Below are 25707 nucleotides of genomic sequence, written 5' to 3'. Positions count from 1 at the left end.
CTTCCTTCCTTCCTTCCTTCCTTCCTTCCTTCCTTCCTTCCTTCCTTTCTTCCTTCCTTCCTTCCTTTCCTTCTTTCCTTCTTTCCTGGCAATAGGGGCAAGTGACTTGTCCAGGGTCACACAGCTGGTAAGTGCTAAGTGTCTGAGTCCTTATTTGAACTCAAGTCTTCCTGAGTCCAGGGCCAGTGCTCTATCTACTGCATCACCTAGCTGCCCTGTGTCAGATCTATTTCCATCAGATTCTAAATAATGCTTTAAAGCTTTAAGTGATGCAAGGAACATCCCTTAAATTTACTTTGGGGCCTTCTTGGGATCAACACATCTCAAAGTTCCCATTCACATCTCAAGGTTTCCATTCTTACAGTTGCTGAGGCAGAGGTGGCAGCCCCTCCCTCTTAAGGATATAGGAGGAAGGGGTTTGAATTCCTGGTATACTTATTTCTGATAGCAACAATGTTATAATTAGTGTTTAGGTGTTTATAATACACTACTTCATTTACATCATGACTAGGTCTTTGTGGACTGTAATGAGAATGATGATTATACTATTCCTTTAGGAAAACGCATTACATATTCGATTTATATAACTTCCAAATAATCTCCCAAAACATAATTTTGTAAGTTGAGAAACAGCCCATGGTCTAAAAAAAAAAGTCAAGATCTTTCAGACACTTGGCTGTCTGGTACTTTAGCTAAATAATGTGGAATAACATTTATGGGACCTGTAAGCAACATACTTAATTGGTCTATCTTCTCATATTTTAGCAATAATAATTATTTTAACTGGCTATTATTTATTATTTCTAAAAAGATAAAACTGGAATATAAAAATATGACCATTAAAATAAAGTTTTATTATCTGTGAAGAAGAAAGTTTACATTTTTATTTAAAAAGTACATTTAAACCAGAGGTGGGGAACCTTTAGCCTATAGGAAAACTCAGCCTTTAGTCTTAACTTCATGTCGGCCCACAGGACAAGTAACAAGAGATAAAGAAATGACTATATTTATGTAACTTATGGTCAAAACCCAATGTGGATTTAAAAGTCTTTAGTATCAAAATCCTAAAAAGCAATAAGATCTCAATGCTACTCTTTGAAAGTTGATGTCTATTCCTCGTGAAATCATATTTAATCTTTCTAACCTTTAAGGGCAGAAATAATAAACAGACAATGTAGAATTTTTGGAAGTTTGCTCAATTATTTCTATATATTATCCCCCTGGGCCTCAAAACAACTATGTAAGCTATCATTCTCATTTTACTGATGAGAAAACTGAGGTTCAAAGACTCATATGTGGACTAATAAGTATCAGAATTAACTGAAACCAGGTCTTGTGAAGTATAAATTCATTAAGTCATCCCCTATGTCACAATGCCTCATGAGAATTTGCTTCCCTTGAAAATGGAGGGAATATTTCTAACATGTCTGAAAATATAAATTAGATAATATTTTTACAAAAAACATTGTTCCAATTTAGCTCTATAGATTTACCTAAAAAAGATTTCTATTAGTTAATAGGTAATAATTTTGTTTCTAAGGCTTTGATCAAGTTGTTTTCTGTTTCCTTTTTTTACCTATAATTTTAAAATTCTTAATACATCATGATTTAGGGTGATAAAGATGAATTGGCCCATTGGGCCATCTACAAAGCATGGCACAGAGTGGCTCTTCATAGTTCTGTCCAACAACACGGGACCACTGGGGCCTGCTTCAGGCCATGTGGTAACTCGGTAGATCATTTGAGTTCAGGAATTCAGAGCTACAGCAGGGCTATAACTAAATGACTATCAGCATTAAACCTATATGGAAAATCCCTGGGAGAAGAGCATCACCATGCTGCCTTTTCCACTTTGCACTTGTGATTGAACATCAGCCTCAAGGGGCATGTGTCTAGGCATGGAAGTGACTTTGAGTCATTTGGATTGCCTGGTTCTAACAACTGGAGCCAGCTGGCAGGAGGAGAAGATATTGCCTTTGAAGAGGAAATCCGCCATCAAGAGGATTGATCCAAGTGAAGTTGTTTTACCAGAAGACAGTTCTGGGGTAGTGAAGAGCCAAAGTAAAACATAATATAAAATGGCTAATTAGCAGTCTTGTTAACTGCTTTATGCTCTGATGAGATTTAAATTATCAATATTGCAGAATACTGTAACAGTAATTTTGTTACTCAATTGTCTTTATTCTCTTTTAAGGTTTTTTTTTGGAGGGGTGGGGGAGTCAAATTTGTATTAGTGACTCTTTAATGCTTAGCATTTATGTGTAGGAATAAATTAACTGATCCATACTGTACATTGAATATCTCTTATTCCCATTTTTTGGAGGGGAAGAAAAGAGGATACCTATATGCAAGCCATATTCAAAGGTGTAAGGAAAATTTAAAAATGTAAATTAAAAAATTGTAAGTAAAACTGCTGGACACTGGGCTGGGGATTTTACAAGTTAAAGGCGTGAGGACAGGGATCCTAGTCCTTTTCTCATTAGAAGAAAGATTTCCTAGACTGAAACTGGTCCAATCCTCATGCCTCGACGGACAACAGGGAGTGGGTATAGTACCCCAGCCATTTCTGTGGGCCCAGAAGTAATAGTTCCTCAACGTTAGAATAGAATTAGAGTGCATTTTCATTAACTATATTTGATGAACAGGTTTTATGATTACTTTTCTCATTATAAAAAGTGGGTGAGTTAAAGCACAGAAACAAAGAAATTCAGATTTGGAAGGACTCCTGGCAGTCATTTAGTCCAACCCATATCCGAAAAAGAATTTCCTCTACATCATGCTTGATGAGTTATCATTCAGCCTTTGCTTGAAGACCACTAATGAAGGGAAATCCAGTAACTAATGAACCAGTACATTCCACTTTAAATGAATTCTAATTGGTGGGAAAAATTTCCTTACATTGTGTCTAAATATGCCTCATTTTAAGGTCTTTCCCTTATTCCCAGATATCTTATCTGTGGCTAGACAGAACAAAATTTAATTTATCTTCCACACGACAGGCTTTCAAACATTTGAAGATAGCTTTCGTGTCCTTCCTGAGTCTTCTCCGCCCCAGACAAAACATTCCCTATTCCTTCAATTGACCTTTACACAACCTAAACTTGAAAGCCTTTCACCATTTCTGGTTGCTCTTATCTGGATACTCTCTGGATAATAATAATAATAACCACAACAACAATAATAATAGTAACTAGCACTTATATAGCACTTACTATGTGACTGATACTATGCTAAGCACTTTATAATTATTATGCCATTGGATCCTCATAACAACCCTAGGAATTAGTTTGCTATTATTATCCCCAGTTTATAGATGAGGAAACAGAGGCAAACAGAGGTGAAATGACTTCCCCAGCATCACACAGCTAGTAAGTGTCTGAGGCTGTACTTGAATTCAGATCTTCCTGACTCCAGGTCCAGTACTGTGTCCATTGGGATACCTTGCTGCCCCTAATAATCAATGTCCTTCTTGAAATGTAGTGCCCAGAGTGAAACAAAATGGCCAGTTGTAGTCTGATCATGGTAGAGTAGAGGAATTATCACCTCTTTATACCTGGAAGACATGCCTCTCTAAATGCAGCCCAAGATTGCATTAACTTCTGTGGATACTATGTGGTTTAGTGGGTAGAGTACTAGGCCTGGAATCGGGGAGACTCGTCTTTCTGAGTTCAAATGTGGCCTCAGATACTTATTAGCTATGTGACCCTGGGCAAGTCATTTAACCCTGTTTGCCTCAGTTTCCTCATTTGTAAAATGAGCTAGAGAAGGAAATGGCAAACCACTCCAGTTTCTTTGACAAGAAAACCCCAAATAAGGTCACAAAGAGTTGGAAATGATTAAAAAATTGACTGAACAACAAATAACAAATGTTTCATGTTTCATTTTCCTTATGTTACTCTCCTTCTCTCCACTCACCTACCACCCTAGTTCTGGCCTATTGTAATAACCTTCTCTTTGACCTTTGTGTCTCAAGGTTTTCCCTACTTAAATCCATCCTCCACAAAGCTGTCAATGTGATTTTCCTGAACTGTAGATCTGACCATGCCACCTCTCTTAAACTCTGGTGGCTCCCTATTGCCTCCATGATCAAATGGAGCCCTTTGGTTGGCATTTAAAACTCCTCACAACCTGACTCCTTCCTACCTTTCCAGTCTTAATACACTTTACCCTCTTCCACAAACCCTACAATCCATTCATACTGGCTTACTTGTTCCATTTCTGTGGCTTTGCCTCAGCTGTCTTCCTTCTGGAATGCTTTCCCTCTTCACCTCAGTCTCTTAGAAATCCTGGATTTAGTTAAAATTCAGTTCAAATGCCTTCAGGAGAAATGGCTTCAGAAGCCTTTGCCATTATTGCTAGTGCATTCCCCTTTAAGATAACTCTACTTCTATTCTGTACTTATCTATATAGACTTACATGTTTTCAACCCTTATTACGATGTAAGTTCTTTGAGGACAGAGGTTATTTTTCTTTTTGTCCTTTGTATGTCCAGTGGTTAACACAGTGCTTAGAACATCACAAGTGCTTAACCAATGCCTGCTGGTTAATTGAAAAACAAAAAAGCTCTATACCTATGTGGGCCTTGATTGATTCTCCCCTTCCTCTGTCTCCCAGGAACATTCCTCAATTCTGCTTTCAATTGTAAGGAAATGAGTATAGCCAGGGGAATATTCTTAAATTTAAAAAGTAATTCTCTGGCCCTAATATTCTTCCAATCTGCTCTCACTAGTCATAAACAGAAGCACAGAGAAGCACATTTTGAACTCAACTTTTTTTTTTAATACCACATAAATTATCCTGCTAAGTCATACGGTTCCCGATGAGTCTGAGCAATTGGATCCTGGGGCCAAACAGAGTGACAGCATGCATTTTCTTAAAGCCAAACAAATGGTCTTAAAAACAAATTTGGTTATTTGAGACAGTGCTACTTGCCTTTTGGTCGATGTATTTGTTGTCCTCGATTGCTGACCTTTTGGAATGATCACAGGATGAAGATGAAGCTGAAGGAAGTCTTCGTAAGAGGCAGCTTGTGTCTTGTTGTTGGCGGTCAATGAATTGTTTCATAAAGCTTTCCCTTTGCAAACAAACCAAAGAGATGTCAAAAACTTGATGAAAAGAAGGAATGAATGCCCATTTTCTGGAGTGGCATGCCTGTTAAAGACGTGTTCAGACAAAGTAGGGGAAGAGAAAAGGAGACCTACACAGACTGCAAAGAAACAAAAAGCTTAGATTCTGGAAAGGCTTACTCTTTGGCCAGTGTTCTCTCTGGTAACATCTCAGACATTCTTTTTTCATTTGCAGTAATACTCTGCAGTGGATAGCATTTCCAAAAATTCTGTTCTGGTAATAGTTACACATTCATAGAATCTGAGAGTTAGCAGAGATCTTGGGGTCATCTGTCAAGCTTCCCACTTGATACAGGGATTCCTTTTATAGATATTGCCTCATTAAAAGAATACAATGTTGCAGTCCCTGTGGAACACACCATGCTTGAAATTATAAGGGTAAATTAGTAACTAAGGAGGATTTTAATATATCTTCAAGACACTTTTGCTCAGAAACATGAAAAAAATTGCCAACTTCAGATCACAGAAAGTATAAGCAATGAGGACATGTAGTATGTGTATATATTATAGGTAAACAATATTTATGAAAAATAAAAATTCATCTTATTAATTCCCACTTAGAGAAGTATATATCAAACTTCATCTGTACAAATAGCCACTAAAGTATCTAATTTATTTCCATAGTAATGATATTATTCTTCACATTTTCTTTTGGGTAGCATGTTTATTACAAATATAAATAGGCTTTTATTTGAATTTTAAATATCATGGAATCAAAACTTGTCAAATATAGTGAGGAGTTAAAAATAAATCATCCCCCTCATCTTTTTTTAACTCAGAGGATAATAGAATGAGAGCTAGACGGAATCTAAGCAGTCATCTAATCCAATCTCATTATTTTGCAGGTAAGGAGAATAAGACCCAGCTCTATAAAACTTGCCGTGGTCACATAGGTGACTTGCCTTAGAGACAAGATATGAACCCAGATCCTCTGACTGGAAAGCCAATCTTCTTTCCACTGTACCATATCCAATGATTATATCTTGAGTCTCTTTCAAATACGTGATTTCCACTTTACAGTTGTCCCCCCCCCCCCCCCCCCGGCCATAGATGTTAGTAAGTCTTTGATCAGACAATGATTAAGAGTTGTAAATGGTTGTTACTAGTCTCATATACATTTTTCTGACACCAAAAGTAGTTTTCTACTTATTTGGTAGTCAAAAATCCAATGACTGTCTCAGGAGAAAAGCCAATTATTGCCTGGCCTGGAACAAGGAGCCCCCTCATCCAGGTCCAAGGAATAGAAATCCATCAGCTACTTTGTGTACCAATTTTGTTTATTGGTCTTTCTAGACCAATAGCAAATTGTCATTTCAAAAAATAAGTAACAATAGCTAATTCTTTGAATTGAACTTTATGGTTTACAAATTGGTTTACATATATTATCTCATTTAATCTTATTTTAAAGACGAGAAAAATGAGGCTGAGAGGTTAAGTGACTTAGGCTCACATAATTAGTAAGTCTTTAAGGTAGGATTTCAACTGTATTCTTCTTAACTTGATGCCAAGCACTATATATATTACTGAAGGCTATCTTTCTGAGAGGGAAAAAGCAATTTGAAAAAAAAACGCTTAATATGTTTCAAAAATGGTTTTTAAAAAATTTGAATAAATATGTAATTTTTCATATATACACATATCTACACATATTTTTCATGTATATTCAGGAATTCAAACATTCAGGAATATATTTATATATATATATATACAATTATGTACTAAAATACATTTTTATGCATATATAATTTTATACTATATCACATAGTATAGAATTATATATATATAATATATATATATATGTACAAATATATTCCTGAATTTGAGATAAAGTACTTAAAACCATATCTGAAATGAACTTTGGGCCTTGAATCTAAGAAATACAAGTAAAGAAAGTACCTGATTTTAGGAACTGTAAAATCTGAAGGAAGTTTTGAGATTTTCACCATTTGTGGTCGATTGGGAAATTTTTCAAAGATACGCAGGCGCAAAGGGAGCTTTTCCTTGGTGTCTGCATTTGCTTCACTTTGTTTCAACTGAAAAAGGAATGAAGAGAGCTATCAGTAACTGTAGGTTAGTGATTCATAATCAATGGAGCAATAAGAGTAATCACACAATGAAACATAAGATGGCAGCAAAGACCTACCAAGCACTGCCACACCGAGTGTCGTGTACACTGAGACACTGAAATTCTAAGTACAAAACTAGAAAAAATATGTAAAAATCTATAAAAAGAGAGAAATTGCTTGTATTTTTATTTTCAGATGTAAGCCTCTTAAGAGTACCATGTATACAATTATGGTTTACTTTTTTGTTTACTTAACAATATAAGGTGATGATATACATGTGTGTATATATACATACATATATTATATTACATATTATACATTATTATATATTATATTATATATGTATATATCCATACATACACACATACACATATTCCTCTCAAAGACACTCCTAAGTTGCAAAAAAGGTGTTCACTTGTATTGGTAGAGTTTTCTCATTCTAAAGTTACCTATATCAATGAAATTACAAATCCAGTCCTTAATCACGTCATGGGGTTTACTCAATCCATCTATATTATCACCATATACAATCAATAATATAATAGTAGACATTTATATAACTTTATGGTTTGCAAAGTGCTTTATACCAAAGGTGTCAAATATTCAGCCTGTAATATTCCTGAGTAGGGCCAGAAGTAGATTAAAATATAATTGGGAAGTATTTAAGAAAATAAATAAAAATACAATAGAACATAGATAATTGTAATGTGTGAATTCTTTAGTTGATATGAAGCTGGCAGGGATCCTTATGTATGGTTAAGTGGCCCCATTTCTATTTGAATTTGACACCACTACTTTACTCAATTATCTCATTTGATCTTTACAACACTTGAAGAAAATGTTACTGGTATTAGCAAATGGTGCAGGTATTATCATCCCTCTTTTACAGAGGAGGAAATGAGGCTGTGTGTGATCAAGTGATATGTTTATGGTCATTCAGCTATAGTGCCTATATAGGTGGGATGTGAGACCAGGTCTTTCTGTCTCTTTCCTTTTCTAAAGAGTTCAGCATGCAGTTCACAGTCTTCCTTCACTCTCCACCTCTCTCACATTTGAGAACTTTAATAGATGTTGACAGATGTTGATGGCCCCTCAAACTTCTCTTAAAATGATCACCAGGCTCCTCTTTTAATGTTTAGCTCTATCTTTCCCATACCAGAGTTCTATCCACAGAAAAATCTGAGAAGCCTGGTTTTGCTGAGGCAAAGAAAAATTCCCTCCAATAGGGGAGACAGAAGCATCTATAGAAAGATATTATTGGAAGTACTCTTCCCCAGCTTTGACTCTCTGGAAGTCTCCACTTGCTTCCTAGGGCAGAATGCAAGAGTGCTACCTAATTCCAATCTCTATGAGCCAGGCATGGGTGGCAGACCTAGCCTCCTGACAGCATCAGTAAAGAGAAGCCTCTCTACTTCCTCAAAAAAGTTAGTGTTCAGGACCTTGAAATGACTCTTTCTGCATTCTTTCCCCTCATCTCACCTCCACCACAAGTGACCCAATGATTCATACCTTGTTCTACTCCCTGGGAATATCTTCTTCCCAAACCTCACAAGAGAAGGAAAGGGTTAATGCAGTAGCATAAGAATGGGGGTGGCCTTTTCTCATGCTGATACCATTCCCTTGTCTTCTAAATCTCCAAGAAGGAGGATGGAGTGACTCGCTGCCCTCCATGTCAGTGCATAGGAATAAGCCCTGCCTGCTGGCCTATCCCACTCTAATTATTATTCTGAGTAGAAGAAAGAAAAGAGCCTTCTCCCCCTTTCTTATCCTCTTCTCTCCCCATTTTTGAGAATCCTATTATAAGTCTTCAATTAATTAAAGATAAGAGGGCATATCTGAAATTTTGCCTTGAGGAAGAAGGGAGGAGAAAGCAGAATTTAAATCATTTTTTCTAATTACAATAGATGAGAACTTTCCATGACTACTCCCATGTAAATATCATGACCACTCATATAACTCCCATAATTCACCACCCAGAAAATGAACTTAATTTTTGTTTTATCTGATGTAAATAACTTATATATGTATTTGTTCAATAGTTATGTTTATGTCTTTTATATACTATCTACAACAGTGTCTTTTGGGGTAAGGCTAGAGGACGTTTATATAATATCTTAACTACTACACAGTTCTTTTTCTATAAAAAACAAAACTGTGAGGTAGGCTGTACAAATATTTTACATTTTGTAGATGAAACTCAGGCTCAGAGAGTCTAAGTGATTTGTCTAAGGCCACCCAATTACTATGTGATAAAGCCAAAACTTGAATCCAGATCTTTCAACCTATTGTAACTCTTGGGCAAGAGGCATGTATGTTGACTTTATGCATAACATCAAAACTATTATCATATGAAGAAGGCTATTACTTACTAGTATTCTGAGAAGGAAAGTGATGACAGTGAACTGTTACTCCAAAAAACCACAAAATACAAAATTCTATCATACCATTTGATATCATTAAACTTAAAAAAAAAACCTGACAGTAGAGAGGCTAAGTAATAAAAAATATGAAAAACTAGACAATAAATAAAAAAAAGGCTTCTCCAAAACAAATATTAGAAAAAAACAGGAATGGTGAGAATATACAAATAGAAGTAAAAATAAAGAAAACAGAGGTAAATATATAAAGCCAGACTACAGAAGGAAGAAGACTATGAGAAGGTTAAGACAGAAATTTAGAGAAATAATAGAATTGAAGTGGAAGAGAAAAATGTATAGCAGAGAAATGAAAATGATGCCAACAGATAGTATGGAATTGAAATGGGCAACTAACTCTAAAGTGTGGGCATGGTAGAAGCATAGGAAGAAAAGATCAAAAATAAAAGAAAACATTGTTTGTACAAAAGATATTTATAGCAGACCTTTTTGTAGTAGCAAAGAACTGGAAAATAAGGAGGTACCCCTCAATTGGCGTATGGCTGAAAAATATGGCATGTAATGGGATAATATTGTGATGTCAGAAATGAAGAAAGAGACAGCTTCAGAGAGACCTGGGAAGAATTGTATGAATTGATGCAGAATGAAGTGAACATTACTAGGAGATCAACTTATACTAAAACATCAATATTGTTAAAACAAACAATTCTGATTGACTTAAGAATTCTGTTTGATGCAATGATCAACCCTGATTCTAGGAGACTGATTATGAAAAATGCTGCCCACCTCATGACTCAGTGATGGACTAAATATGCAGGATGAGACATACATTTTTGTGAGAATTTGTTTTCCTTGACTGTGCTTATATGCCCCAAGGGTTTTATATTTCTTTTTTTCCCCCCCTTATGTGGCGAGGCAGGAAAGAAAAAAAAATCCTTTACAACTGAAAAAAATTAAAGCTAAAAATGATACTACTTAAAAACATTTCAGAACTGTAAGACAGTAAAATTTTCTGCTAGTAAGCACACTTGAAGAATGGTATGATCTAGTTACTGAAATATACTAGTTAAGAGTTACAATATACACAGATTATTGATGTTTAAAGACTCAGGTTCAAGGAGAATACATTGAAATCTAAAACAACAGTGAGTATAATTGCTATCTGATGATTCAAAACATACTTTGGATGTGTTTAAGTGCTAGTTAAAACAAATTTCCAGTTCACAAAATATCAACTAAACAAGGTTTTACTGCTAAGGCATAAAATTATATCCATATTTCTACATGGACATATTTCTTCTTCATGATAATTCTCAAAAGGAAATCCTTTTGACCTTAAATGACTAGAGATATATCCCAGGTGTATAATAGGATTTTTCTGTAGGTGGTTGATTTATTAGAAAAGAATGCAGAATCAGAGACTAGAAGAGACTTGGAACTGCACTAATCAAGAAAATAAATTTCTTTGACTGAGATACAGTTTTCCTCAGGTGAAAAAAAAATCAGCATTTCAGTTATCTTCAGGTTTGCCCTGGCCTGATGCAGGATTCAATTCAATTAGGGCTTACTCTGTGCTAGAAACTAAGCTATATATTGGACATACAAAGACACAATGATAAATGGTTATATTAGATAAATATTAATAATAAAAATGGCAGAAATGAGTGGGCCAGACTTGCTGTGGTACAGGTAATACAATTCAAATCAACAAACATTCATTAAACATGAATTAAGAGTTTGGGGAGTAGTGTATAGCTCAATTTGGGCTGAAACATAGGAGGCATGAAAGGGATATATGTGAAATAAAAGAAGAAATGGTAAATTGGAGCCAGATTATGGAGAGCCTGAAATTCCAGATTCAAGAAGGTGCACTTAGTTTGGGAGACAACAGATATATTTAAGGTTAGAGCAGTATTTAAAGAAAATTAATCTGGCAGAAGTGTGTAGGGATAGATTGAAGCGAAGACAGAAGGTGAAGGATTAATTAGGATGGTATTGCAATAGTCTGTGTGAAAGGTAATTTGGAAAGTGGCAATGGGAATGAAAATGAAGGGATGATAAGTGAAAACAGAATTGAAAAGCCTAGGTGACTATTTAGGTGTAGGGAGTGAGGGTAGAGAGTCAAAGATGTCAGAGGTTTGTAGTTTGTGTGACAAACGCTGTCATTAATAGAATATTAAAAGAAGGGCACTTTTGAGAGACATATTAATTTTAATTTGAACATGTAGATTTGAATTATTGGTGGAATATGCAGGTGGAGATCTCCATAAGATGTTTGGAGCTTTGGAAAGGATAAGTCTGGATATAACAGACTTGCAGACACAATATTAGAAATTATTCAATTCAATAGAACATACATTAAGTTTATTTTTTATAGAAGGCACTATCCTAACTGATTAGATGGAAATGACACAATGCTTTCAGCACCCTATGGTTCACAATCTAGTAGGGATAGGAGACAGATAAATGAATAATTATGAAGTTTGAATGAGATAAGTATGTAGGAAGTGTCAGAGAGGTATCAGAGATTTCAAGAGGGGGAGATCACCTCTATCTGAAGGTAATAATTCAAGGAAATACTCATAGAGAAGTTGACACTTGGATTGAATCTTGAAGGGAGAGAGAGGGTTTTAACAACTGGGGTCATATGGAGGATGTTTCCTCCACATGTAGGTCATGGAAAGCACAAATGTATGAAGGTAGGAGAGGAAAGAATGAGAATAAGGAATGAGAATAATCCAATATAGAGGAGTCTGGAGGGGATGAGATAGATCAAAGTTCTAGGTGGAAATGTAAGTTTTCTTTGGATAGGAGAAGGGCTTCTTTCCTCAGAGTAAAGAGGGAAGGAGAAAAGAATAAAACTAGATATACAAATAAAGAGAGATTTCAGGCTGGTGGGAAATTGAAGGGGTTTAAGTCAGGTAGATTTAATATTAGCAAAATCAATAAAATAAAAGGCAGTTCATCTTCCTTGGGTGAACTGAGATAAGTGGGGGCTTGAGGAGAATGTAAAAGGTTTGGAAATAGCTGCATTGGGGAAAGCAATAAAGATTTGCTAAAATACCTGTGCAGCAGATAAATTTAGATGACTCCTAAGGATAAGAGGTAGATGGTCCATATGCTTGTATACTAAAGAAATTATCAAAATACTTAAAAGAAGGACTTTAGCACATGGGATGGACCCCCTATGAAAGATCCATGGCAAAACATGGGGTCTTAGTGCAGGGAATCTTAACTTGGGGTCCATATGACAAGTATTTCAATATTACTGGTTTCTTTTATAGTTATTATTTTATTTCATGCATTTAAAAACATTCTGAACTATTCATAGTCTTCACCAGACTTCCAAAGGCGTGAATGATACAAAAAGGCGAAGAAAACCTGTTTTAGAGGATGAGAGGGTATGTGTGGCTGGCTTAGCTACATCCATGAGATCACAAATCCATTGAGCTATTGAAATATATTCCCCATGTAAAGATTTGACTGCTCTCTCCTAACATGTTGCCTAATAGTGCTTTCTTTTTTTTTTCTCTCTTGCATGTTGTAATATCAAAAACATCTCATCTGAATCCCATGTAAAGCAACTTTTCCCCACAGTGATGGGACTAGTCAGTAATGTGTGTTATCTCAGTACCATTTAAGGGAAAAATAAAGATTGAGCAAATTTGCCTTCAATTTCTATACTACTAGTTCACCTACCCATATTCAGACCACCTCACAAAAATTCCAAGAATGATGAATGAACTAATGTCTATTGCATAATGATGTTTAATGATAATATCATCCAGCATACTCTTGGTCCCCTAAAAAGGTACTTCACCAACTCTTCAACAATAACAACAAAAAAGATGGCAGATAATCCCACCCTTCCCCATTCTCCATCACCCTTTTTCCATGCCAAACTCAAGAAATAGTTAACATTTAAGCTATAATGTTGTTGACACAAACACATGAATATGAAATCTCTGCATGAATTTATCATCTTTCCAATCTTTGATGTAAACAAATTAATATCACAGTCTCCTGGCTCTATAAAAGCATGCTGGGCAACACCAGTTATTACAAGTAATGGGGAATGCACACTAAATATAGTTGAAAGATATGGGTCCTTAAGAGGCTGAAAAATAATTCATGGAAGCCAGGCATTTTATTTTTTTGTATTTAAAAAAGAAAGTGAAATGTAAAATGTAGCACAAAAAAGGGAGTTTATAATGGCTTCAATTGAACAAGAAACCTGAATACTGCAGACGGAAAAGAGAGAGCTTTGTAACAAACACATAGTAAAGAAGCAAAGCAGAGTTGCTCCCCTCTTCCCTAAAAAATAAAGGGACCTTAAAAAATATCCTTATGCTTAAAAAATATCAGTCATCTAAGCCTAGTGCAATTCTATGGCTCAGCATCTGTCACACTGAAATATCATTACATACTGGGCAGCTGAAAGCGTTCTGCCTGACTTTGGCCTCTTGAGAGATCTCGGCTGTAATTGCTCTGCATGACACATACCTTATTCTGCCTCATCACTTAAATCTTCCACATTTCAGCCTGCGCTTTCTTCATTTAAATATATATAAACATTATTCAGTTTCATTTCCCTTCTAAATATGGCAACTAACAACATAATCAAGGGATTCAGCGGAGTGAAATTAAGCAGTGCTCTGGGTTAGACTTATTTGTGTGTACTTTTTTCAAGAAAATGATTTTTTACAAAATCAGATGTTATTTTGTTGTTGTTTGGTCATTTTCAGTAGCGTCTGACTCTTAATGACCTCATTTGGGATTTTCTTGGAAAAGATAGTGGAATGGTTTTCCATTTCCTTCTCCAGTATATTTTACAGATGAGGAAACTGAGGCAAACAGGGTTAAATGCCTTGCCCAGGGTCACACAGCTTGTAAGTATTTATTGTCAGATTTTAACTCATGAAGATGTCTTTCTGATTCCAAGCCCGTTGCTCTATCTACTACCTCACTACCCCTACTATTTTTCAAGAAAATTATTAAAAAAAACTGATGTTATAACATTTCTTATTTGTAAATTATGTTTAGGCTTCCTCTGGAGGCATTGTGTTAACATTTGTTAGTGTAACTGGTGGGTACAGGGAATCTCTAGGCTCTGATACCACTGTTTTGCATTCATTCAATACAAAAGAGATACCTTTTCTCTACATCTTCATTATGAATTAAACAAAAAAGCAGGGTCCTCCTGACCCCATTAGTTCTGCCATTTTTCTAAGCCTGAGTATGATACAACAGCTGAAAAGTCTTTTTTAAAGTCCAGAAAATTATCCATCCCAAATGAGTCATTTCTACAGCTAGTTCACATAAAGAATTTTACAACTCAAGTCACATGGGTTATGGGTAAATACAGGAATATATAGTGACATCTGGAGCAACTATTTAAATGTGTGGGCTTCACTAATGCCATATACATTTCTGCAAAATCTTGCTGCATAAATATGAAGACTTTTGTATTTGACCCTGTGAAATCAAAGAGGCAGCTTTATAACGAAGAAGGCATTTGTCTCATTTTCTGCACTGGATATGAAAGAATCAGCATTATAATATAATACATGAGATTATGACATCATCTAGACTCAATAAAGAGTTTCTTTTTTATTTAGAAAAAATCTCAGTTGGCCTTCTTTTGTTTGTGTACCTGTTTGTGATGAATTATATTCTAATAATTTGTTCTAATGATGAATCTAGCTCAAACTGAGGTTTCATTAAGTAAAGCTTATCTCCTTTAGGAAGACAAATCAAAACATCAATTTAAAAGGAAGTGCTAATTTTCTTGGTCAGCCCATGAGGAAATAAATACTGCCTTTATATAACATTTGGCCCCCAAAATGCTCAAGGTTCGGGACATTAGCCCATTAAATGTTCCTGCTGTGTCTAATAAGAATCTCTGCAGAGGTCATACCTGTTTATTTATTCTATCACTGCAGCAATTCAGATAAGAAGAAGAGTTATTTTCTTGAATGCTCTTTGGCATTTATAGGTAAAGTAACATATCCGTGTTTACCATGTAAACAGTGGCAAAATTAGAAAATGGAAATCATGTGGACTTTGGGCCTATTTAAGAAACTCCATCCCACTTGCATACTCATACAACATCTCTGTGTCCTACATTGGAAGCTTACTGTTCCTCTACTTTTACTGTCACTGAATAGTTCAATAAACTCCAATGGTTCCTTATTTTTTTCTATGTTAAGGTAGAAATTCTCTTGTCTGGTATTTAAATCACAAATTGGTTCCCTTCTTCCATCTAGACCCTTTAGACACTTTAGCTCAGCCCAACTGGAACTCCTAATGTTCCTTACAAAAGAGATTCCATCTTCTATACTCATGTCTTTATACACACAGACTGCCCTTAGATATTGAATGCACTCCCTCCTCACCTGTGCCCCAGTGAATCTCTAGTCTCCTTCAGAGATCAGGTCAAGTGTTAACCTTCTACCCTCCAGTAACTACTGGCTCCCTCTCCTCCCAAAATGCCTTACACTAATATTTTTTTTTTTGCATACTTACTTAAGTGCATCTTGTCAACTCTGAGAGAACATAAGGTCCTTGAGAAAAGGGGTTATCTTTTTCTGGCCTTTGTATCCTAGTCTGGCACAGTGCCTAGCCCATGGTATTTGCTATTGTCTCTCCCTTTGTGACCCCATTTTGGGATTTTCTTGGCAAATACATTAGAGTGGTTTGACATTTCTTCTCCAGCACACTTTACAGATAAGGAACTGAGGCAAACAGTGTTAGGTGATTTGCCCAGTGTCACACAGCTAGTGTCTGAGACCAGACTGGAATTCAGTAAGATGAGTCTTCCTGATTCCAGTTCAAGCAGTCTATCCACCATACTACGTACCTGCCCAGCACATGATAGGTGCTCAGTAAATACTTGTTTGATTCATTCTTTGTGAAGACTTCCCTGATTCTCCCATCTAAAAATGACTGTCATCTCAAATTTCTCACAATACCTTTCCTAAACCAATACTTTAAACTTATCAAAGTTTGCCTTATATGATAATTTTTTTTTGGAAAATTCCTCTCCCCTGCCCTCCCCACATCAAACTGTAAATGTCTTGAGGACTAGGAATGTTTCTTATTTAATCTTGTTATTCCCAATCACAGTTCTACATCTTATATAAGGGCTTTTGTGATTTTTTGTTGATTTTAATTCCATTTTTACCTTGAAAATGGTACTGAAGACACTGGAAGATTTACGTGACTCTCAGCAGGTCACATATCATGACAACAATCAAGCAGGAATCAAATCAAAACCAATCTAGTCTTTCTATTCCAGAAGGAACAGAATCTACTGTTGGATTAATGACTCCAACTTCATTAGAGCTGATCCTCAAATGCAACTCTTTTCTCCTGAAAATAGGCCCATGTTGCAAGAGTTATTTTTGATTTGAAGTCACAGAAATTTGTGTAGCATAAGAGCTGTTCATGAAAAGGTCATTATAACAGATGATCATAGCAGGCAGCATGGAATAGTGTAATGAGTGCTGAATTTGGAGTCAGAGGATTTGGGTTTAAATTCTTCCTCTGCTGCTTTGGTACATTTGTGACCTTGGGGTTGGATTAGACTAATCTCTAAGCCTTATGAAATATCCATGTCTCATAGTAAATTTTCCCAGTGAAAAAAGACTAGATGTACTCTTGGTTACTATTGTCACTTTGATTCATAACTAAGTTATCCCTGTCATAATTTAGTCAAGATTTTTACACATCTAAAAAGCAAATTATTCCATAATTGTTTAGATTAATCATCTGTAAATTGGATTCAACCATCAGAACTGTTGAAAGTATCAAAGTACATATGCTTTGGCTTATTTTGTCATTCTTTTATATTTAGTCACTGGCTAATTTCCTTCCAGCCTACCAGTCAGTATTTGCTAAAATTCAAAAAGACAGATGATATATGTGTATTCTTATAAATAGTGTCAAATGTTCCAGAAACAGCTTCACTACTAAGCATAGTGTCATTTGCTGCTGGGGTTGTTACTCCTCAATATACATTCAAATGCATATCTTAGACAATTTTGTGATAAATACTATTCCATTAATAAGAAATTGAATGAGGTTCCAGGAACGTATTGTGAAAATGAGCTGCCTTAATTTTTGTGAAAATTTGCTGAATCACAGAAACATGTTCATCATGATTAAAAAATTCATTCTCTGTTCTACTTCAGATGAGATATTTTAGATTTCCACATAAACTAGATACTTGTTTCTTATCAGATGGATATTCAGTAATAGTTTAAAAAAACTTGCATTGAAAAGAAATAAATACAAGATGTTCTCATGCAAACATCGTAACTGGGATCTCCATTGAGGTAGCATGAAAGACTGCTTAAAGAATGGTGAAGGGGTGAGGAGATCTGGGTTCAAATTTCTGCTTGCTGATGTCTTGCTATGCTATGCTGGGAAATTTCCATTCTGGGCTGCAGTATTCTGCATAAAAAGAAGGATCCCTAAGAATGTTGTGAATATAAGTTAGATACTATAATAATATATTTGAAACACTTTAAGTTCCTTGGGATAAATGTTCTATAAAGTTCCAATCTGATACTATGCAGCTGTAAATGCTGGCTTTGTTATAAAGAATTTAATGTGACTAAATATGGAGGAATGGAGATGATAGTGACTATGTAAATAATGTGTTTTCTGTTTGGGATTTGGGGATTCCATTGTGTGATCTGGTTATTTCTGCTCCTCTACTAAAAATTCTTCAGCATCTCCTCATTATATATGGAATGGCATTCAAGGACCACCTCCCTTTTCCCCAAATCTGGCTTCAACCTCCCTCCCATTCCAATCTCATCTCATACTATTATCCATGATGTAGTCCATGGTACAGACAAACTGAACAACTATCCTGTTCTCATCCTGCTCTCTCTGCCTTTGCTTACAAAGTGATATTTCCACAGCTCTTATAAACATCAATCTAAAGCTGTAAGCAATCCTTGAAGTCATCTAGTTCAAGCCCCTCATTTTACACATAAGGAACATAATTTACCCAAGGTCATATATGTAGTAAATAGGAAAGTTAAGAATGTGAACTGAGGTTCTCTCTATCTATTACACCACAGGATCTTAGGTATAAAATTGGAAGGTACCTCAAATTTCATCTGGTTCAAACCATTTTACATATGAGGAAACTGGGACAAGTGTTTTGTGACTTGTCCAAGGTCACACAGGTAGCAAGTTAAATCCCAGGATTTATACCTCAATGCCTCTCTCCTAAATGCTTGAAATGATACCCTACCTATCTCTGTGGAAGCCCCTGTTTCCCTTCACAGCTCAGCAAAAATGCCACATCCTTGATCTTTCCATTTTCTTGCTCTGCACTGCTCTCAACCGTGGTTGAGAAATCATAGTTATTTGTCTTTGTCACCAATTTGAATGTGAGCTCCTTGAGGATAAGGTCTTTGTGTTGTTTGTATCCCTAGCACAGTACCTTGCACCTTGTGGGCATTAACAAACATGCTTGTTAACAGAAAGATGGAATGAAATATCCTTTCTTGAAGCTTGCTACAACATATTTGGTGCTTTATAGTTTCTCTAGAATGTTCACATAATCCGCTTCATTTTCCCTTTAAGCCCTGGATGGAGGAGGAGGAGGCATGTCTATCACCTACAGAGAGTCTATCACCTACATAATTCATTCAATTCAACACATATTTATTAAGCATCATACTAGACACCATGCTATGTGGATGGAAACATGAAAATAAAGATGAAAAATAGCCATTGCTCTCAAAGAGATTAAATTCTATTGGGAGAAGAAAACAAATTGAAAAAGATAAGTAAATACAGCATAATTTGAGGAAAGAGAGAGTACAAACAACTACAGCAGGGGTTCCTCACCTTTTTTTTGGTCATGGCCCTGTTTAGGAGTCTGCTAAAGCACATGCACCTTTTGCTTAGAGTCATGTTTTTAAATAATTGAAGTAAATGCTAAATTCCAGGCAGAGGTTAATGAATATTTATCCATCCATCCATCTATCCATCCATTCACCCATTCATTCATCCATCCATTCATCCATTCATCCATTCATCCATTCATCCATCCATCCATCCACTCATATGTGTGTGTGTATTTTTTTCCTGATATAAATTCTGTTTCAGGAAAGCCTTTATAGAGGAAGTTGTATTCTAAGAAATAAAGAGTGAATTTCAGGCACGGGAACAGCCCAGGTCATGGGTTTTTAGTTAGGTGTCCTGGAACTTCAAATGGATCCCTGAATAGATTTCAAAGAGTCTATGAAAGCAAGCAGGAAAAGTTACATTTTTATTTTCACTGTCCTCTACCTGAAATTTAGCATTTCCTTTAATAAAACAACAAAAACATTATTCTGAGGAATCTATCAGATTCAGGAGACACCTAAAGGGGTCCATGACATACAAAAAGTTAAGAATCCATGTTCTATGTAAAGGAATGAGGTAGGATGCTGATTGCAGGGAAGAGCAAGGAGTTCAATTTTAAATTTCAAGTGGAGTCCCTGAAGGGGATTATTGTGAAGCAAGTCAGGAAAAGCTGGCTAGGTCTAGATTGTAAAAGGTCTTAAAAGCCAGGCTGAAGGGTGTCTTTTTAATCATAGAGATACTCAGGGAAAAACTGGGGACTTCCCAGATGCACAATGAGATTGACTGTTGAGTAGAAAGGAAGTCTCTTGAGGAGTCTTATATGGAATTTAAAGCTGCCTCTTCCAGGAAGAGGCTGGTTCCCAAACATGGTCCCTTTCTCGGTTTAAGACAATCATCTCATGTCCTTTCTTACCTCTCTATAGGTCCCAGAGCCTGAACCCCAAGAGGCCAAGGTGGGGAGAGAACTGCGTAATGTGGGAAACAGGCTGATGAAATTCAGGACGACTGCACTGGAAGATTCTAATATTCATCACTGAAGAAACTTAGGGATGCATTATTTTAAATCATTCAATGACTTTTATGGAATTGATATTTTTTATCTGAGGACATCTGCTGCTCTACCTGATTCTTCCATTATAAATCTCTTGTTTGTCTAAAGCAAATATGGGCAATCACACTGTTGGTCTTCCTGTGTCTCTTAAGCTTTCTTTTCCTTTTAGTAGGTTAATATTGATATTTTTTAAGGATTGACTATGAGATGTGACAAATAGATATGTCATGTTCTTGCTCACAGTCCTAAGTTATATTGTTGCTGCCCTGGATCTGAGAATTCTTGGAGAGGGATTAAGAGGATCTAGACATAGGCTAGGAGCCAGGATGTGGATGCCGATAATCTGCTTACTCAATATTCATCTGGTAAGGCCATGATGTTGTATTCCAGATAACTAATAAGGCACAAATTTGGGCAGGTTTGTAACAGGCAAATTTAGATCTGACTAAGGAAAGACTACTTATCCACTTGAGTTATCTCAAAGCAGAATGGGTACCTATTGGGGGTCTTTACGCAAAGGCTGGATGTCCACTAGTCTGGTATAATGAGAGGAGTTTCTTGGCTAACTAGATAATAAAAATGAATGGGAGAAATATTATGAAAGCATAAATGACAGGACTTGGTTGCTGATTAGACTGATATAACAAGTGAAATAGAGGGAGGAGTTAATGATAACACCAAGATCTCAAATACAGGAGGCTAGGTAAATGATTTGCACAGAAATACTGAAGTAAGGAAGCTAAGTTTAGAGGGAGAGATAAAGAAGACTCTGTCTTGGGCTAGAATCTGAGACTCTGATTCTATTTGGAATTAAGAAATGGCCTTTTATGAATAATAAGGCACAATTTCTTTGGCCTTCATTGACCTATGCCTCTGAGGAGTGTGTTACATTATATTAGATATAAACTTATGCATGCAAAGAAACTATATGACTTTCACACTTACTTCATAAGTAAGGCATAACCTCTTACTTGCCCTCTGACCTCAGCCCTGTCAGCTGCCTTTCTCTATTACTCAAGAGTTCTCAAAAGCATCATCCACTCTTTCTTTCTCTGGTCACAGAACAAGTACCTTTTCTCTTCAATAATTGTATTACCTCCCTTAGATCTTCAGTCTTTTCTTTCTATACTGGCTCATCAGTTGCTTACAAATATACACAGATTTCCTCAATCATAAGATCAATCAATTCACCTACTACATCCATCTTTCTATCCCCTTTCACTGACAAACATCTTAAAAAAGTGTTTCGTAGACACTGAAGAAATGATCATCAACTTAACTTGATTGATGAAGAATCCACTTTCTCACTAACTTTCCTCAACTAATGACCGAATTGTGAAATTCAATGGACTTCTTAAGCCTTTATGCTCTTTGGCCTCTCTGTAGAATTGACGGTTTCTTTCACTCTTCTCAATAATCTCTTGTTATAATAATAATAGTAATGGTAATAAGAATATATATGGGTTGACCCAGGGTCATTCAGTTAGTAATGATACATTTGAACCCCAGTTTTTCTGACTCCCAAGATCCAGTGCTCTATCCATTACAACACCTAGCTGCCTACTGCCTTCTACCTTGTTTTCCTAGAGAACACTAATTTTCTTCCTCCCTCTTTAATCACTCCTTTTTTCATTAGTTCCTTATTTTCACCCCAACCCCAGTGTTCTACAAGGCTCTATTTTTGTTTCCTCACTTTTCTTTTTTGCTTTCTTTCTTAACAATTCCAATCACTTTCATAACTTAACTCAACACCTGTATACAGATAACTCCCAAATTTATTTTATTTTATTTTATTTTTGGCTAGGCTAACTGGGGCTAAGTGACTTGCCCAGGGTCACACAGCTAGTAAGTGTTATGTGTCTAAGGTTGGATTTGAACTCTGGGCCTCCTGACTCCAGGGCCGGTGTTGTATCCACTGCCGCCACCTAGCTGCACCCCCCTCATTTTTTTTCTTGAGTTCTTACTATTCTTTCAGACTTGTCTCTTTGACAAGGTGTTCCTCTCTAACTTGGAATTTAATGTCTTATATTAATTTTCTTTTCTTTCCCTGTAACCCTATCTGCTCCACTATTTCTGTCTGTGGCACCATTATTTACCTATTCTCCTATGTATGAGATCTGGGTGTTCTTTTTAGTTCTTCCCTCTTTCTCTACTTCTCACACAGAATCAATGACCAATTCCTATTACTTTTACTTTCTCATCTCTCTCACACATTTGATAGTCTAAACTCATGCCATCATTCTTGTATAGACCCATATTAACCATCTACTTAAACCTTCTCTACCCTTCAATCCATCCTTCAAATAATTGCTAAACTAATCTCCTTTATGATCACTCTGGCTGTGACATTCTTTTGCTCAAAAATAATCAGTGTCTCACTACTATCTACTGAGTAAAGTTCATAGCCTTTGCCTGGCAATCAAAGTCCTCCAGAATTCTATAACCTTATCTCATACTACTCATCAATATGGATTATATGCTCAAAAAGAGCTGAAGTATTTTATGTCTTCTGAACCCACTGGGAACTTTTTAAAGGTTTCTTATGCTTGCTCCAGCTTTTCTCCATGCCTGCAAAATCTCCCCTTTCCCCCTTTTGCTTTTTGAATAAATTGCACATTTTTTTTTGTTTGTTCGTTTGATTTTGGTGAGGCAATAAGGGTAAAGTGACTTGCCCAGGGTCACACAGCTAGTGGGTATCATGTGTCTGAGGCTGGATTTGAATTCAGGTCCTCCTGACTCCAGGGTCAGTGCTCTATCCACTATACCACCTAACTTTCCCCAATTGTACAATATTTTAAGCCCATCTCAAATGCCACCTCTTTATTTAAGCCCTTCTTTGCCTTCTTATAAAGAAGAGCCCTTTCCCTGGAATCTCACTTTGTTTGGCACCTCTCTAATGAAGTTACAATGAAATGTTGCATGGTATAAGTAAATGTTTGTCTTATTCCTCTAATAGACTATAAGTTCTAAGATGTGTGGGGATCAAATCAAAGCTAAATTTTCTGTATTTCCAAGAGTGTAGCAAGTGCTCTGGAACTTCACAAAAATTTGTTAAGTTTGAATTAGCACACACACATATGTGTGTGTATATATGTGTATATATATATATATATATGTATATATACACGTATATATAAAATGTGCATATACATGTGTGTATATATATACACATATATGTAATATAGATATACACATGTATACACACAATATATTACTATGTATATGTAATATATATATATATATACACACATACCTATAGTATATTTCTGAAATAATTGATGTATATTTTAATGTTATGTGATTAAAAATAGAAAGTCTTTTTTTTTCTTTTTAAGGAGACCTGCCTTTGTCAATTGTGGTTTAATGGATGAAAAAAAAAGTAGAAAGACTGATTATGCTCACAAATTTAGATTTACTTCACTGAGGAACTGGTGTGTATGTATGCATTTGGGGGGGGTGAAGTGGGCAATTTTGTTACCAATTTTCTCGAAGAATGAGGACACAACTCTGGTTCTTGATAAAAGGGAGCCTTTTTGTACCGAAACAGTAACGAGACCATATGAATGTAAATCCATGTGTTTGCTGTTCTCTTGCTATAATAAGTATAATTGGCCAAATACTTCAAATACAAGGATTGATTGTGTAGTAAAAACAGGCTGCTCATTAGAAAAAAAGACTGAGGTAAAAATGGCCTGTATCTTATTCATATTTGTGCCTGTGTTGAATCATCCAAATGTACTCCATAATCTTACTTGAAATTAATTTTTTTTCTTTTGGCTACTTGTGGGAACAGCACCATCATTAACTAGTTGAAGCAAACCCAGTTGCTTCCTATTAACATAATACTTTAGAATTGTGTGTGCTTATAGATAGTGTGTATATTTGGTGAGGTGGGATGGGGAACAGAGGGTCAGAAATGGTGATTATGTGATTATTGGCAATATTGGATGAGGAAACTCTCAAACTCCCTCTATCAATGAAGATTAGCATCTTATCTATACCTACAGTTTGAGAAAGTTACCCGGGGGTGTCTGAAATTAAATAACTAGAGCAATATGTGTCAGAGGTAGGATTTGTACCCAGGACTTCTTGACACTGAGACCAGCTCCCTATTTACAATGGCCAGATTGCCTCTCCCAGAAGTCATAGCCTTTGTGAAAGACCTCTTTCTCTTTATGCGTATAAAATGCTTTGTAAACCTTAAAGTGTTTCATGAGCACTATTACTACTACTAGGACTAGTACTACTACTAGTACTACTACTACTAGTACTACTAGTACTACTAGTATTACTACTACTACTACTACTACTACTACTGTAATAATTATTATTACTTTGGGAAGTATAATATAACCTGATTAGCTGGGATGCTCAGACAATGCATTATTCTACTTGATTCTATTTTTTGGTTAACTGAGTGTCAACTTGACCAGTCTTATAAAGTAGTTGTAAAGTATCAGTACACTTTTCCATCACCTCAGGTAAAGCAGAAGGAGCATATCTGCAACTTTCACTGATGACTTATGACCCTTAAGCACAAGAATATCTTAATCTAAGCAACAATGTTCACTGTGCAATATCAAACATAACAAAAGCATTGAAGATTTACTGAGCCTAAGATTTACTAAGCCTTTATCTTCACTAAATCCTACATGTGTCTTGTTTACTGATACGCCCTCTTCTTCTAGAATAAAGGGAGAATAAAAGTTTTAAAGTAAATATTGATGAGACTTAGATGGCTAATATGATTTCTTTGGATATTTCAATCTTTGATGACTGTTTTGAAAATAAATTCTTAAGAGAATTCCAACTCTTATAAATTAAAAAAATTCAAATAACATTATAATAAAAAATTCACAACTTTGCTCCATTTAATTAAGACGAAAAGTTCCTATTTTATTTTTTTTTTAATTTCAGAGTCAGGGCAGCTAGGTGGCACAGTGGATAGAGCACCAGCCCTGAAGTCAGGAGGACCTGAGTTCAAACCTGACCTCAGACCAAACACTTGACGCTTACTAGCTGTGTGAACCTGGGCAAGCCACTTAACCCCAATTGCCTAAAAATAAACAAACAAACAAACAAACAAACAAATAAATAAATTTCAGAATCAAGGTAAGAAAATGGAGTCATTTTTCTTAGCCAAATATTTTGGGAGTAGCAAATGCCTAGAGCAATTCTTTTTGGTTTTACACAACTCTTCACAGAACTTGCTACAATTG

At 35.8% G+C, this 25707-nt stretch overlaps 1 protein-coding gene across 2 annotated transcripts in view; it reads right to left on the bottom strand.

The window, feature by feature from the left end:
• NALCN (sodium leak channel, non-selective) overlaps positions 1-25707 on the bottom strand; it is a 502028-nt gene that overhangs the window by 120537 nt on the left and 355784 nt on the right. For both annotated transcript variants that reach the window (XM_027854084.1, XM_027854085.1), the window contains 2 exons: positions 7023-7159; positions 4933-5074 (listed from right to left, as the gene is read on the bottom strand). In XM_027854084.1, coding sequence (XP_027709885.1) covers positions 4933-5074; positions 7023-7159 — 279 coding nt within the window. The remainder of the gene's footprint in view (positions 1-4932; positions 5075-7022; positions 7160-25707) is intronic.

Source organism: Vombatus ursinus, unplaced genomic scaffold (genome assembly GCF_900497805.2).
Source record: "Vombatus ursinus unplaced genomic scaffold, bare-nosed wombat genome assembly UNPS02010304.1, whole genome shotgun sequence".
Taxonomy (NCBI): domain Eukaryota; kingdom Metazoa; phylum Chordata; class Mammalia; order Diprotodontia; family Vombatidae; genus Vombatus; species Vombatus ursinus.
The sequence above is the reverse complement of the archived record's forward strand: the minus strand, read 5'-3'. Positions and strand labels throughout refer to the sequence as shown.